We start from the raw sequence: 17,556 nt of genomic DNA on the forward strand, positions 1-17,556 counted from the left end.
TATCTTTCACAGCCATGAAATTAAAAAATCGTAAAGTTTCTACTAGGAGACCTGTCAGATTGCAATATAAAATTCTATTAAAAATGAAAAGGAAGACAATCTTTCCCTGTTTCTTCATCTAGATGATGTTCCACCTGCTGGAACATCAGGCAGGTGATGGAACTGATGGAAAGAATGTGGGCATAAAGCCATGTATAAAACAATTAACTTCTTGAGCAAACGATTGACTTGAAGAAGTAAAAAAAGATCCTCTCTAATACTGAGTACAATTTATTCTGAAACCTTGAAACTTTTCTCAGTGGAAAAAGAAAAGACATCTTCTCTACAAAAAAAGAGACTGAAATCTGTAGCTGTTTCTGTGAATTTTAAAGGAGAGCACAGGAAATAAGAGTTTAATAGTCTGAAACATGCAATTTTCTAAATTATGTTTGTTGGTTTATAAAATAATGGCCATTTTTCTTTCCTCTGCCAGAGGAAAATTTGGCTAATGTCCAAATATCTACTTCAGCAAATACAGTATAAAACTTTTGTCCAAAGAAGATTCCACCCTGGTAAATCTAAAGAGGTGGCACCAAAATTTTAATTTAGAGTTCAGAATTTAATCTCACTGTTTCTTTAGATGAATAGTCTGTTTCTTACTGTTGGACAAGTGAAATATTAAAGTTTACTCAAAACAGGAATCTTAAAACAGCTAGGTAAGGTCTGAATAAAAACTGAATATACGTGTTTTTTTTCAATCCAGGCACTTGCATATCCACATTGCCAGGTTTCTCAAAGAAGTCAAGAACTATCTACTCTAATTTACTGGTTTCTTGTTATCGTTCATAACAAATATATTTTGTTTCATACATAGGTATTTAACTTCTTTCTGCTTTGCTAAGCATAACATGTACCCTTAAGTAAGAGTTCATACCAAGATGCAGCAAGTAATACCTTGCCTGATACATCCCAGGAGTATTTTTGCCTTTTATACAGTCACATCACGCCAGTGGTTCGTTACCCTGCTGTGACCAGCTAACATAAGCCTTTCCTCCCTTCCAGAACTCACCAACTGCTTATATTGAAAATTACTGTTTTCAGTGTAATCTAAAGCCCGGGTTCATTCCCCACATAACTGAGGTAACTTCCCAAGGTACCCATGAGCTGCCCCAAAGCCCACAGTTGGCCAGGGACCAGCACATCGGGGGTTGGTTTCGTTTCCTGCTGGGCTGCAGCGCCCTCTGCAGGTGCTTACTCTGCTTTACAAGAGATAGAACTCGGAAAGACTGTTTCTAACTTAAAACCCCTCAGTCTGCATCAGAGATCATTCCAATTGGGAAATGGGATGGAATAAAAAACAGGTAATCCTTCCCTGTCCCCGGGGAGGGAAACAGGATTTCAATTTCTTTTAACATAACTGAATCTGGAGAACTAAAAATAGTCTATAAAATTAAGTGAAACAATTAACTACCATAGCATTTTCAGGACTGCATGACTACCGCCTGCCTGAAGGTCTTACGCCTTATCTTCAGGTGTCAACTCAGTATCAATTTATGACTGAAGTGTCAAGTAGGAAAATATTATCATTTTTTAGGAGTGCATACATAACAGACACTACTATTTTCCAGAGTGCTCTTCTCAGTATATTCTCTTATTAAGGCAGCTGGAGTGATGCTCAGACACAGAGCCAGCTAATAATACATTTCCTGTGTGTCTTTCAGCATTGGCTCAAATCGTACCATCACAACTTTGAAACCTATTAACTCAGAGCTGGCAGAAGAATGAAACACTTGAGGGAAAATTAAAAAAATAGGCACCTACCATCTACTTTGTGGCTTATGTATTATGTTGCAGTGTAAGATACAGGTCTCTCACACACACAATAAAATTAACACTTGTGGGTCCTACTACTATCCTACCTGAATATTTGCAACATTGCATACAACAAGCATGAAACAGATAAACAGATCTTCAAAAGATGGCAAAAAAACTCATGAGGCAAGAAAGATCGTAATTCCAACTCAGTCCTGTCAAAAATACTTCAGGGAACGCTGGGCCAGGCATGTCAGAACAGAAAAAGTGAAGAATTTCCTTTTTTGTGTTAAGGCACTTATAAACCATAACAGAGAAGAACATATAAATGTAAGGATTAAAACAAACAATTTCAAATAACATAAAAATGGAGAAAAGTATTCTCAAACTGCCTTCTAGTTTATGAAAGTATGAAGTTCACTCTAAGTGTCAGAACTACCGTACAACAAAGCATATTCCTGAAATAGTTCTAAATCAAACATACCAAGCTCCAGAGAAAGGAGTATAGGGGATATATTTCTACATGCACAAAAAACATTTCCTAATTTTCTGGGTTATTTCAAATAAAAACTTCCTAATCTCAAATCAAACACAAATACCACATAGTTACACAGGCAAAAAACCATCCTCAAATCGTCACTGTCTCTGTGGGTCAGAAAGGGAAAAGCCAGTCTCAGGAAATTTCAGACCAGGTATGATCTTGACTGGCCACTAGATACCTTTCACACTCTTAAGTCTACAGTAACTAATCCAACTAAGTTTGGGAGTCTGTTTTGTCATACTGACTTCTACTTCCCAGTCACTCCCCTTTTCTCCTGAAATGATGATGTGAGCTTTGGAAAGCACCAAGCTGAAGACTCAATACTAAATTTCAGAACTGAGAACAAGCTTTTCCTCCCTTAATATACTGATATGCACGTTAAGTTGGTTTTGCCGAGATCTTAATTATTAAAACCATACTAATGGCATCACATTAATGCTTTTTCATATTACCAGATCATAAAACATCAATCTTTGATAATTTATTGTTCCTATGAACCTCATCATTAGAGAGAATGCCTCTATATATATTAAGTTAGCCTTTCAATAGCCAGGTAATATTACAGTAATTCCTCGGTAGAAAATTAAAAATATATGCTGAATGTAATAAATTCCAGATTATCACATGCAGTTTGGTGTGCAGCCACAAAAGAATAACTTTGATGATTTTACAGGAATAAGTTCCTCTTATATGTTTGTGATGGAAATACTCAGGACAATATGCATACCAAAATATTGAGCCTTCCCAAAGAGACACAAATTGCTAAAGCCTAAGTTATGCTTTCTCTTGGGTCACATTAAATTTGATCTATAAAGCCAAAATAAAGGTACCTAAGACTAAAGCAATCTTATTGAGCCTTCTTTCTTAATAGCTTTGGTTTCAGTTGCTTACAGAATAAAGACATACCTAATATTAACTCAGAAACTAAATTTTTTTTCTAACAAGAAAACATGTCTTTGCTAGCAAAAAAAACCCCTAGGCAGAACATATTAAGTTATAAATTAATTTGCATGACCAAGTTCTCACAAAGATTCAATTTATAGACAAGTAAACACTAACTTAAAAAATGCTTGAAAAAATACAATTTTCACCAAATTTTGTTTTTTCAAATAAAAATGCTGTAATTGTATCCCTTTTGGAGCAAACCACTGGTGAAACAAGCTAACTCGGCTTTGATAATACTGGTTTATGTATGGTATATACACAGCCTAACCAGGCTGTTCCATTTTGATCTCTCAGGATTTAAATGATTTTCCTCAACAGTGAATAGCAAATGAAGTAGTAGCAGCTGGTGTACCAGTCAATGGAAGTCCAGATAATCCTTCCCCTTTCCCACCACCCATCAAACCTGAATACTCACAAAGACAAATTCCCTTGAGGCAGTGTCACGGAAGTGAAGATCAGAAACCTCCGTTTCAGAAGCCGCCAGCCACTGGAGCACTGCTCTGAGCTGTGGGTCCACTAGATTTCGTTCCAGATCAATATTCGCTATTGATAAAGTCTTTCGGATTTGCTCCAAACCTAACGTTAAAAATAAAATCATCAAATCTGTAGCTTTGTTTCAAAAAATCTCTGTAGTTCACTGTTTATAGACTCTACTATCTTAAAAATCTCAATTTAGTACACACAGATAATATGGAAGAAAAAAAACATGCTGGTCTGAAGTGTTCCAGTACTTTCACATAACGAAGTACTGTTTATCCCATTTACAACTGTGTGCAAACATAGCTGAGTATTACAAGATATCTAAACTATAATGTATATTCCAAATGACAAGGAATTTAACACAGCCTTTCATAAACTGAACAGCAACGGCTCTCACATGGTCCATCAGTTACTTACATTTCCAGCTGCTATTTTTTGTCATGCCTAAAAAGCGTATATTTCAGAATTCTTTCCTGTACTGGTCAGACTGCCTCTGAGTTTTTCCAAAATATACTGATGGTTTTACTGAGGCACGTTCAATTTTTCAACACCCTTTTATATCTTAAGTTCCAAAAATTAACACAGTATTAACACAGGAAGAGCAGCTGTGCTAGGAACACTTATGAACTACAGCATTGTTATCTTTTGTTCCCACACTGAGTTGCTGTATCCAGCTACCAGAGTGATCCTTTGTCACACTCTCAGAAACAACTAAGCACGTACGTAGCGCTCTCCAAGTTATTCTTGAAGTCTCTACTTTCAGACTACTGAACTTGACTCTCTAGAAGAATGGGATATATTTGCAACAAAAATATACATTCATGTTCAGTTTACTGCCATCTCACTACTCTTCCAATCAAGGTTATGAAAATTGCGGTATGTAAGGTTCAATTCCCAAATGGCAAAGTCAAGCAAGTTGAAACAGATTCCCTCGGAAAGTAAAAGAGAGAGAAAATTAACTAGTGGAACTGTCAAACCAAAGTGTGTTTGTAGTGGATAAAGGAAAGAACCAATCATTAAAAAAAAATAATTATGACACTTAGTGGATGGAAAGCATTGTAGTAATGTATTGCTGGGAAATTGTGGTATGTTTTTTAGTTTTATGAAATAGATGTACATTTGGTAATAACAAGGCTTTGTTTCAAATTCTTTGGTGAACAAGGTACAGTCACCTTAGAAAAAGTCAGACATTTTCAGGAATGACACAAACAGAACTTCCAAATGTACAAGAAAACAAAAGTTTTCTACCTATTTAAATGGTCCTACAACGACAGCAACAGAAAGAGCTTTTTCAAAAACAGTAGTGAGATGGTGAAGAGATTAAGCTGGAAAAATTTCACTAGAATATAGAGCAGTCTGTTGCACTAGAGAGTAGGTGACACCTAAACTGTGTAAATGAAAAAAACCAAGTACTATTCTAATGGAGCAATTTGAATATTTGAGATGCTGAAACTCTTTAAAGCTGAGACCAAAAAAAAGCAATGGTATATTGATAAACTAGATGAAACCTACAGAACAGAAAAGATTTTAATTATAATTATTCTGAGGTAAAATGCTCAGTAATTTAATTTTATTTTATTACAACCCTACAGTCACATCCGACTTAATAAAATTAGGAGATGTTGTTCATTTATATACATTTTTCCAGGAGCTTTAAAGGAGGGGAAAAAACACAACAAAAAATAAAAACAAACTAACAACCCCACAAAACCCCACACATCTTTCTGCTTACATCAAGACTATTTGAATATGTGCAACATGGCCAAATATCCTCTGTAAGCAAGTAGGAGAGGTTTCTTGAAATGCTTATTTCATCTTCAGAAAATACCCAACACAAAGAAGAGCTCTATTACAACTTGCTCTAATATCAGCTCATTTTAAAACCCCACTCATACACTGTGTATTCATGTATTCATGCAGGCTGTTTTCATGTGAGTTAACAACCTTTGGCAATCAGACTGGAACCAGAGCAAAGAGATCTTCAAGCCACAAAGCTGTAACAAGATTCTGGACAAACTCCATTTTATACTTCACTAAGAAGAAAGAGAATATAGCAAAGGCATCGAATTCAAGTTTTTTCATTGTTTCCCATGACTCTCTTCCAAGGTTAATGTGTCCAGTTTGAATAACTTCTTCAGCATCTCGAACACAGCCATGCAGACAATTCCCACGGCTCCTTTATTTTAAAAACTAGTTACACTTCTTTTAAAAAGTTTTTTTAAAGAGAAGTTATTCTATGCATATAAATTCATGCTTTCAACAAGCTGATCAGAGTTCCCTACCTTATGTTATTAAGCTCATGTGAACATCAGAAACTAGCATTTCCCAAAGGCTGTAAATTTCAATGCATTAAGAGGTGTATGTAGGGTATTAATCTAAGAATACATTCTGACAATTGGCTGACATCCATTATGATGAATAGGGATAATAGGGTTGTCACCTTGTTTTGCAGTCTACAAAAGCAAAGAATAAAATAACTAATGTAGAGTGCACAGGATAAGAACAGTACTATATGCTGGAATTGACATTACCTTCTACAGCATCCTTGGAATCTTCATCTTTATCTTCTGTTCCATCACTGTATTTTAAAAAAAAAAACAAACAAAAATACAAATACAATCCAATATATGCACAATAAATGTAGTAAATCCTAAGATTGTAATGAAGGTTAAAGGACAGGAAGATCATAAAAGAAATAAGGAGTGATCATGAAAAGAAGCTTTGTTTCTCAAACCATTCCCTGATGGAAACAGATTTATCATCCACTTCACACTTAAAAAAATGAGAAGAGAGAAACAAGAGAAGGGTGTTAAAAAGGATTGTAACATGAAGATATTTAAAAATAAGAACTAAACATTGATTTTAATAGTTTTGCTTCATATGTGAAAAAGTTGAACCATCTTATGTCACAGTTATGAATAGTTATAGGTTACTTAAAGTTATAAGTCATAAGTGTTCTATTAAAAATCAATTACTAAGCAATTTTGAAAGTTTACACAAACTAAATAATAAAAAAAAAAGAAATCCTGTAGGAAGCAAGCTCTAGTTTGCATGAAAGAAAAGTATATCTAAAGACCTGTAAAACTGCAGGCAGGAACATGCAGAAAAGGGACCTTTCATTTCGCAAGCAGAACACATTCATCAGTTTAGCACAGCAAAATTTAATCATTCAGGATGGATTAATTAATGAAAAAATCATATTGTGATTAAGCGACAAGAGTGTGAATAATGTATCAGCATAAAAAATGCACTGTATTTTTACTTTCCAAAATGATTATTTCATGCATTAATTATGAGGAACCCAGCTGGTTTATATTTCTCAACTCAACCAACCTGTCTGATGTTGGAAAGGATAAATTCTCCTCATACATATCCCCTTCTAAACCAAGACTGCTCCAGCTACTGCTGTTACCATTACTGCCAGGAGAAGAAGAGAACATGGCTGAACTAGAAAAGAACAACAGCTCAAACTAGAACCTTCATTTTCCTTACAACTGTTTTGTCAAGACATTAAATGCAAGAGCACCTAAACTTCCTAAACAGGTTTGCTGGAACAGAGTACAAACCTGACTGTCAGTGCTACTCGGAGCAGCAATGTGCACAATACCGCAGAACTAGTAAGTTTCAGTACACAGGTGAAAGTATTAATTGGTACTCATTAATTTTCCAGATCAATGCTAGCAGGAATTCTGTCCTCAGGTCTAGCCATATTGCTCATCATTTATACAGGCTCAACAATTTCAAAATGATTACTCATAGAAATATGGATTACGACCGCAATATTTGCTTAAGGACTAGCTAAGAGTTAATAAAATTATGCATTGTGAAGACAACTGCACAATCAAATCCAGTAATAATCTCCAGCAGCCTGATGAGAAGGAATTCCTAGAGTAAATAATTTCTTGGTTTTTTCAATTCTGAATATTGTTCTGCAAGTGGAACTTTTAAAAATGGGGGAAGGGGTTATAAATCTGTGAAAACAATACTATAAAGATTACTTCACTCCCAGTTCAAAAAAAATACTCATTTATCCCATGACTACATTCAACCCGATGCAAAGAACTGAAAAAATGGAGCATGTCATCATACTCGTTAATTTTAGTCATTATAAATAGCTGAGTTTGTTAGGCCTGTGATTATGTACAAGATTGAGCTACTCATATGACTAAATCTCTGTTCCCTAACTTCATACCTCCCCCAGAGCACGTCTGGAAGCCTTCCAAGAACAGGACTACCAGATATCCAGCATTCTTTTAGAAAGCTAGATTATCTGCTATAGATGGTATGAGAAGTATATATGAAGTAACTCCAGAGAACAACTGCTGCAAGAAGATGCTTTCTTCACCTAAGTTTTATGTGACTGTTGAAGCTCTTTTCCACTCATACCACTCAATGTAAATAGCAAAATAGTGGAAAGGAACACTTCAAGAGACTAATTTCTTTTTAAGAGTTTGCTGTTAACAGTATCACCTACACTGCTTTCCAGTATGCCTGCTTGGACCCTAATTTCAAAATTTTGTTTAAGGATGACAAATTAAAAGTCTTTAAAATAAAGTCCTGTAACCACAGAACAAGTAATAAACAGAAAAAGGTATTATAATGCTTCTATAATGGTTCATGCAGCTACTCAACATTAACCAGCAGAAGAGCAAAAAGAAAAGCAAGAAGCTTCTGCTCTGAATTACAACTTAACCTGGATGCTCTGATGCATCCCCTGGAAAAGCAATGTCCATGCCTACACTTATATGCTTAACAAAAAGCAGAAGATACAAGCACTCCCCTGCATAAGTAACTTTAACAAGTTCTCTAAAGAACATTCATTCAAATGGAACTGCCCATGGGAAGAGGTGAATTAATTCCTTGTTTTGCTTTGCTTGTGCCTGGCTTTTGCTTTACTTATTAAACCGTCTTTGTCTCAACCCACGAGTTTTCTCACTTTTACTGTTCCAATTCTGTCCCCCATCCCACCTTGGGAGGAGCAAGTGACTGGTTATGTGGGCACTAGTAGCCAGCTGGGGTTAAACCACAACAACAGTGTTATTACTGAATCTTTTCTTATTACAGGTCTCCCCCTGGTATCTTTTTTACTCAGGGTAATAACCCCAGATCCTGTCATTTCCACCTGCTAAACCTCAGCAACACATATGAACACACAGTCAGTTCTGTAAAATCAGCTGATCAATTTGTGTATGTTAGTTTCTCCTGCCAACACCTCACTATCTGATTATGCCCCCCCTTCTGTGAGCTAATTTAGGTCATTCCTCTCTAAAGAGCCACAGATTTTCTTCCAAGTTATATAAATTACCTTCTTTTCATTTATAACTATTTTGGGGATGATAATATATATAACATATACAACATAGATATGGCAGGTCCAGCAATTTTTTATCCTTTTTTTTCTCAGTATCCACTAACCTATATTTTATTCTCTATTTTTAACTGCAAATATACTGAATATTCTTCCTCATATTTTGAATTTCATCATGTAAGTCTAACTCGTTTTCAATCATTCAACAGATTATGTTTTATTAAAGTAACTCTAAGTTAATGTATTCTTCTACAAAATAATTAAGTTCTATGAATGATAAATTATCGTAGTGGTTGGCTTAAATTATTTAGTTAAGCAAAACATGAAAAATATTGCAGAAAAACAATTAACTGAGCAGTTTCACTTTGGTACCAAATAACCTACTTGTATGTCACATAAGAAAGCACATCTCCCATACTTCCTTTAACCTCAGAGATGCTGGAAGTACTGACTAAAGAAAAAACCTCTCCCCCACTTCTTCTATTCTTCAACAGAAATGCTGGACTTTCTACAGTAATACAAGTGTTATATCAATCATAAAAAACTAAAGTTTACTCATTCCTCATATATTCCTTATATAGAAGCTCGGGCCACAAATCGCAATATAATTCTCCCTGGCAACAGGCAGACATTGCAGATTTTAGAATTCCCATTTTAATATTTGTTAGCTATCAATCAGCCAGGGAAAGTGTAGTGAGAAGCTACTACCCTGAACAGGTAAGTTCCAACATCACACACCTGCAAGCCCATGGTTAGCAGCATATACATATTCCACCAATATCAGTTAGAGCAGTTTATAAATACCAGTACCAAAAAAGACAAAAACAGCTGTCAAAGCTCCTCATGCAAATTAAGCTAGTATTACTTATTTTCAAGAAAAAATGAATTTATATAAAATGCATTCTCTATGATTAAGTTTTAATATTTTAGAGCACAACTTACAAATGGTACTGTCAGGTTGTATTTTACACAGGGTAGTTGTTTTTAAAATGCTTCCATCTTTTGCTAATACTTAAATTTTATAGGTACAGTTTTACTTGATGTGACTCCCTGACATCAATGACAATACACGCTCCACATATTTTAAAATGTGAAGATTCATGGCCAACAACATTTTGTAAGAAAACAAAACCGTAATAGCAGAGCCATTTTTAATAAAAAAATCATTGTGTGCTGAAGACAAAAATCTCTTCTCCCCCAAGCTCCATAAGAAAACCATTTGATGACAAGTTATTTGATGTCAAGATAACTGTTTCACTACACTAACATGTTTATAGTTACCTGTCACTGAGGTGAAGAAAACTGCTGCTCTCATCAGGATGTTCATCTTCGAAACTTAGATTGGACCAACTCCCAGTGCTATCATCACCAATACTAAGACTCATCTGCTGGCTAACAACAGATTCAACAGAGTGAAATCCTTCTCTTCCAACAGAGCTAAACAAAAGTTTAAGACAAAAACATCACTGCATTTCACGCTGATCTGTGTTAGTTCATTCAAAGCAATTTAACACCATTTCAGAGCCGTTAAATTCCAAGGAAAAAGAAAAGGAGGGGAATCTCTTAATTTGTACCCTATCCTCAACACAAGAAATGGAGCAACCAAATTAATCTGAAACATCAACAGGCTTAGGTCAGGGATTGCTATTTGGAATTCTTTCACTAAAATTCAAAAGCAGTGGTATAAATAATTCTCTCTTTTGGAAGATTATTGCTGTAAAGCATAGAAGGCATTGTAGCCTTGCAGATTGTGTATCAAGGTACACTTTTCAAGCAGAAGACTTACCATTTCTGAACTTGTTCACCATAGGACAAGTTTGGCTATTTTCCCCAGTCTGCTTTTGGTACAAGCAGCTAGGTGGTCTGCTATTGCAGGCAAAATGCTTAAGTATGAGCTGGTGTCTAAAATGTTAGGATTCTATTTTTTAAAAAGGTTGTTCTGTAGAAAAAGATTTGTCTTCCTCCTTCAAGAAAGTGTAGCAATGCAGGGCTTGTACAGAATTTTTCCCCCAGGAAATAAGTTTCATTTTTTTATCCAAAAAACAATCAATCAAGCATAGCCCATAAAAGGTAGTCTATAGAAGATACTTCAAAAAACTGATTTGAAGAAGTTTGAACTCCTTACACAAAAAAAACTTACAAAATGAGAACATGCAGTTATGAACTAACTTTCATGGGCAAACTGTGATTATCTATAAACATATGAAGCAAATATGCAGCTTGAACTGGAACCCACCAGGGTAGTACAAAGGTCATTTTTTCCCCATTTTTATTTACAGTTATATCAGCACTAGCAGCAGTTCTCTACACCACACAAGGCAGCTTCTCAAGAAACATATGAATTACCTAGCACACATTAGACGACAATGTAAAAACATTTATAAATTTTGTCAGAGTAAAACTCTCATATCGCCTCCTTGTCACAAATTTACTAATAAACAATATTTCTTTGAACCCTGTGTTTTGTTGTTGACATATTCTAACTAGAATTTTTAAATGAAGTGTTATCCTTGATACTGTAGGTATAGAAAAACATCACCACATGACTACTTTCTCTTTTGTCACACACTGAGTAAGGACTCAACCGGGTTGCGCATGAGCACTTCTATGCTGTTAGTATGTATGTGTTTCATATCAGACCTTGAAAAATTTAGTTCAGTCCCACTGTGGCCTTCACCCACTGAAAACAAAATAATCAATTTTATTGTCCATCATGATGGCCCTCAAAAAAGTACACAGTAGAAATATAAATATTACTTCAAATTTTAAAATACAACATGGTAAGGATAGCTCTTAGACCTGAAGAGGAGATTTCAATCTGATCACTGCACAGTCTGTTTTAAGAAACAGTTGTTTTTTGTCACAAATTCATTGTGGCATGTATTTCCTATTTATAGGCCTATTAAAAGGAAAACAGTATGTTATGCTTTGTTAAATACATATGAATTTTAAAGTCAATTCCTTAATTATTGTATTACTATTCTATAACATAAAGTGTGGTTAATAAGTTGTTTTTTCTTAAAGTAACAGGTTGGGCTTTTTTTTTTTTCCCCAGTAAAAAGGAAACTACTACAACACGGCCATTATAAAAATTAAGCCTTCGTACTACAAAGCAGTGGCTCATTCAGCCAGCACCAGATGCTGAAGAGGAAATACAAATAGGGAGCAAACCTGGATTTTGTCACAGCTCACAGATCAACAAAACCTGTAAGGGCTAGTATTCTTTACTGCAGGTAGTATTTTCAAGTTGAAATGATAAATTCCACTTATTAGTCACCTACTGGAACATAACCATGCTGATATACATAGAAACTTTGGTTTCAAGCTCACACAGGTGGAAAAAAGCTTTTTTTTTCCTAGTTCTGAATTATATAAATATCACCAGAAGAAAAAGAGAAAACATTCAGAAAATAAAGTGTGCATTTCTAAGAAAACATATATTAAAATTCCTTCTGAGCACATATTTGTATTAACGATCCTTTTTCTGGTACAAAATGCAACAAAAAAGAAAAAATTAATATTACCTTATGGTAACTGCCTGACCAATATTAGTCATAGCTGATGTCATTATTTCAGTAGTAAGGCTTTCAGCAAAACTGACTCCGTCTTGTCCAATACCACTGTCAGCTGTCAGACTTGTGTAACTCAGCTCTCTTTCTGCTTTCTCTATGGCCGCAGTAGCCCCCTTGTCCGAAAACACTGTCCTCTGTTCTACATCAACGTGAATTTTGGGAATATCAAGCTGAAACACTCTTGAATTCTGACAGGCACCACCCGATCCAGAATGAAGTAAATGCCTCACTGGAATGCAGGATTCTTGTGCAGGTAGACGATGAGACATACTTTCTGTACAGTACCGATGTTCCTTCATACTGCAGCATCTACAGACAGTTCCAGAAAAAGGAGACAGTTTCTCAGTATATGAGAGCTTATCGCCACTTTTTCTGTTTTCAGCCACACGGAGAACAGCCGACTCTAAACTCATTTCTAGAGTATCATCTGCTACTTTTCTAGCATATTGTTCTATAGCTTGAATTATGCCTTCAGTGTAGCCATTTTCATTTATACTACCTGTACTATGATACAGTTTATGATCTCGGGAGAAAGGAAGAAATGTCCTAGAAAGTCTTGTTTTAATGAGATCCCCTGTGAGTTCATCAAATTCAGTCTTTTTATATAGACAGGAATCTGTTAGAGACTTCGGCAAAGACGCTCCCGACATTTTCAGTTTCTTCCTGACATCAGAAGTGATACTGTGAGCAAGGGATCCTGAAAAATGCAACAACTCGGTACATTCTGTTCTCTGTGCGCCAAAACTCCTTTCATACATTTGGCCTTCACAGTGATGAATGCTGCTTTTCACTGGCTGTACTGCATCTTTATTCACTGCTTTGATCAGCTCCAGTTTACCATTTACCTGTGCATTTTGCCCAGGACATGTCTTTCTGTTATATCGCAATTTGGTTTTTCTAGCAGCTTGCTGCAAGCCCGATTTGATAGACCTGTAAGCAAGTCTGCTAGCATACTGATCCATTAACAGCTCAGCACTACCACCTTCTCTTTTCAAAACTCGAATGATGTGATCTGCATATTCGTCAGTCACACTTTCACAGCTCGGGTACTTGGAAGTCAAACCTGTCATGCCCGAACCTTGTGGTAAAGTAAGCACAGATGAACCTCTCTCCCCAAGCCACTGGTCCTGCACTGGACCAAACCCTTCTTTTGAACTACCATCTTTATCGCCTTTTCTCAGATAAAAGCAATCCACTTGACAGTTAACCCGCTTCAATCTCAACAGTTTACAATGCTTTGATTTCACTACTTTCTTAGCCTCGTTGATGACTTTTCCTGCCATATCACCTGCATAATTCCATAAAGAATTGCATGTCTCTTCTGGGATATTTATAAATGCAGTATATCCACATATTTTCTTTTGCATACCTAACTGAAACTGCCTACCAGCATCTCTTTCATTTGTTTTGCCATCTAAACGGGAAGCAGCCATTTCAGTCGCTATCGAAACTATATGGCTAGCTAAACAATCTGCATACTGAATTGTTTTTTCCAAATGCTCCCCTTTCTCAACAGGCATTAGAGAATGATCTTCATCTTCACTACTTTCCACTTCTTCAGAAAGGGATCGCATGAGTTTCAGCATAAATTCCTCATTTTCCAAAGAGTCATGTTCAGTTTCAGAAAAATCAGTAATGGATGGATTGTAGGGTGTAGAAGGTGGTGTTGCAGGTGCAAATTCCTTTGCTAATTCTCCCTTGAGTTTCTTTGACAGTTTTCTTAGGTTCCTTTCAGAAGTACCTTCACATGGCACTAAAGGAGTCGGTGGGGGTGTATTGGGCATTAAACAGGTATTTCCATGTTTGAAACTTGATTTTTCTTCCATCTGCAAATCACCTTCACCGCCAAACATCACTGAAGAAAAGCTATTTGCATGCAGAAAACAATCAGCCTGCCTGTAATTCAAAGCTCCTGCTGATAGTTTCTGGGTATCTTTTTTTTTTGAAGGCTTGTTTAAGCACGTTATTGAACAGCTTCCCATGTCAGTACAGTCCTCTAGAACATGCTTCGCAAAAGTCACAGTGGAACAAGGAGGTGGTGATTTTGAGGAAAACCTATGTCCTTTTTGTTCCTGCCAACAATCTTTAGATTCTGAAAAACACTGAACAGAATGAGTTGGAGTAAGAAATATACATGGATTATTCAAAGGCAACTGTTGTTGTTCCACGATTATAGAAACATTACTTTGTTTCTCAGCCTCTTGCTTCTTTATCACACACTGTTCTTTTCGATTGGTATCTCCGTAGGTCTGTGAGCTCATATTACATGTTAAATTCTCACTAGTGTTACATAACACAGTTTTACTTTCATCCACAGATTGTTTTATGACATACTTGGCCAAATGATCTGCAAACATATTCTTGGGGAAGTCTTCACCAATACCCTGCACATAAGGTTTTTTATCTATTATTTTTCTTGTTAAAAAATCTGTATACTCTTCTACTGCTTTTGTTACTCTAGATGAGGTTATGGCTTCATAAGCTTCATTCACTATCATATCTACCATAGTTCCAGAGAAAGTATTAATGCCTTTTGACCCACTTGTTAATTCTGAACTACTGTTTATTCCAGATCTGTTATTTGTTAGTTTGGTATCATTATGGTTACAAAAGATTGATGGAGTACTTTCAGTACTTGGACTGTGATCTGAAGTTAGATATATACTTCTGAAAGAAGAGACTTCCTCCTCTCTCTTTCTGCTTGTGAAAAATGGATGAGTGGAGTCTTTGAATACCTTCATATTGTCATCAGCATTTGGAATACTAGACGCTTTTGCTTTGTAAGCATCAGAGGAAACCTGTTGTTGACAAAGAGCTCTTCCAGCTAAGGGCACAGGTATTGAACTTACAAAACCAGAGGTGCAAAAGAGAGCTTGCTGTACTGTATATTCCTTCTTGGAATCTTGGATTGGCTTTAGTCCTATCCTATCATTAAAACTAGGAAAAACTGTGGAAGTCTGTGTTGACTCTAACATACTTTCTGCACTTACATATTTAATATTGTCCATGGAAACACTAATGGCTGCTTGTGTTGTGAAGGTCACATCAACCTGAGATAGTTCAATAAATGCCTCCTGAATGACAGATTCAGACAAATCTCGGGCATAGGATCTTACCACTTTGTTTTCGTAATCAAATGATGAAGGCTGTGAAGCTGTAGGTGTTGATGGATATGAGAACTGGCATACTTCCATGATTCCTTCAAACACAAGTTCTTCAGCAAGGTCTGCTGCAAACCGTGCAACGGTGTTGGTAAATATTTGTTTCTTTACGTGACACAGTTCTTTCAAAGCAGCAGTTATAGCTTCGCTCACCAAAAAGTTTGCTATCCCATTAATGGCACGCTGCTTCAGGGAGATTGCTCTACGTCTTCCAATCTCATAAAAAGCCATCTGAAAGACTGAAGAAGTCAACCTAGCAGCCAAATGACAGAGTGCATTGGTGCATGAAGAAACACCTTTTTGCAGGTCTTTAAATGCACTGCCAAAACTTTTTTCAACCAATTCAGCTGCAAATTTCTGAATGCTATCTCTAATCATAAGTGACTTATGTTTAGATTTTGCTTGTTTATCTGGTTCCTTACTAGTTTTCATTTTGAGATCTGCAGCTTGCCTTTTTTTCTCTTTCAAAGCAATCCTTTTGTGCTTCGAATCATTTCCTGCACATACTTTTTCTGATGAGGGCTCAGAAGAAAAAACAGAACCAAGTATTTCAAATGAAACACTATCAGCATATGCTGAGTAACTATTATAAGCTGCATCATGGTGATTTTGACCTGTCCTATCTCCACCAAGATTACTTCGACACAAACATTCGGAAGAACCACAGCTCCCTAGTGGACTGAAAGCTGATGTTCTAATAGGGCTGAAGAAGCCTCCATTCTCTTCCCCTGATGTTTTAACTGGGCGAGGGGAATCCGGGACCTCAAAGATGCTGCTGTACGGTGATTCTGGCTTACGAGGAGTTGGTTTCTTTACATTGGCTGGGAGAGTCGGACGATCAAAATTGAATTTCTGAGGATTCATTGTAATGCTTGCAGAAGACAATTTTTCATGGGCAGTCCTCCTTTTCTGGGAGGGACTCCCTAGGATGGGATCCCTAATAATTTTACAAGAGTTTTCCAAGGCTTGGTCCAGCTCATCAAATTGATCAAAACTATCAAAAAATTCACTTACTTCTGAGTCTGAATCCTCTATACCATCTTTCACTACTGGAATTTTTGGCAGCTGAAGTTTTGCCTTTAAGCTTTTTTGATACCCTTCTTCATCTAAGAAGATGATGGGGCTTGGGCTGGAGCAGTCTGACTCAGAGGATTCAGCTGGAGAGGAAGAAAACAATGTTTTACGTAAAAAATTAACACCTTGATCAGAAGGATTATATGGCTTATAGAAACTCCTCTGTATCCAAGGATCAGAAATTGAGGTTGTTACTGAATTCTTTACTGAGGACAGTTCCTTAAGTCCCAAAATATCAATCAAAGTAGAAGATCTGGCAGATGACTTTCGATGCGCAGAACCTACAAGGATCTTTGAGTCAACAGCTTCTAAACATTGAGCAGGGATGGTCTGTGAAGCAGCATCTCGATGGTTTTGAGAAGCAAAGCTGCACTCACCTGAACAAAAAAAAAAAAGGTAAAAAAAGATTGCTTCAAAATCAAGAACTTCCACAAAACTGCAGAAAACAGGGCAGATTTTAATGGCAACTGCTGGGTTTATTATTGTTGCAAAATGCTAGCTTATCTTTCATGATTAAAGAAACCTTTCATTTTCTTCAAATCCTATTACGCAAATCTAATCACTCACAAATTAATGTATTTTTAGCACACAAAGTAGACTAAGATTCTATTTGATATACATATGACACTGAGATTAGAATCTTTGGTTTATGAGTTGGTAAACTGTGGTGAAAAGAGCAAAAAA

At 36.2% G+C, this 17,556-nt stretch overlaps 1 protein-coding gene across 5 annotated transcripts in view; it reads right to left on the reverse strand.

The window, feature by feature from the left end:
* AKAP11 (A-kinase anchoring protein 11) overlaps positions 1–17,556 on the reverse strand; it is a 43,800-nt gene that overhangs the window by 5,121 nt on the left and 21,123 nt on the right. For 2 of the 5 annotated variants that reach the window (XM_027720289.2, XM_027720285.2), the window contains exons 8-12: positions 12,590–17,249; positions 10,347–10,502; positions 7,091–7,204; positions 6,289–6,335; positions 3,693–3,853 (exon numbers count right to left, since the gene is read on the reverse strand). In XM_027720289.2, coding sequence (XP_027576090.2) covers positions 3,693–3,853; positions 6,289–6,335; positions 7,091–7,204; positions 10,347–10,502; positions 12,590–17,249 — 5,138 coding nt within the window. The remainder of the gene's footprint in view (positions 1–3,692; positions 3,854–6,288; positions 6,336–7,090; positions 7,205–10,346; positions 10,503–12,589; positions 17,250–17,556) is intronic. The other 3 variants (XM_027720288.2, XM_027720287.2, XM_027720290.2) reach the window with 3 other exon arrangements.

This window comes from Pipra filicauda, unplaced genomic scaffold (assembly GCF_003945595.2).
Source record: "Pipra filicauda isolate LSUMZ 115617 unplaced genomic scaffold, ASM394559v2 scaffold28_size6257848_pilon, whole genome shotgun sequence".
NCBI lineage: Eukaryota > Metazoa > Chordata > Aves > Passeriformes > Pipridae > Pipra > Pipra filicauda.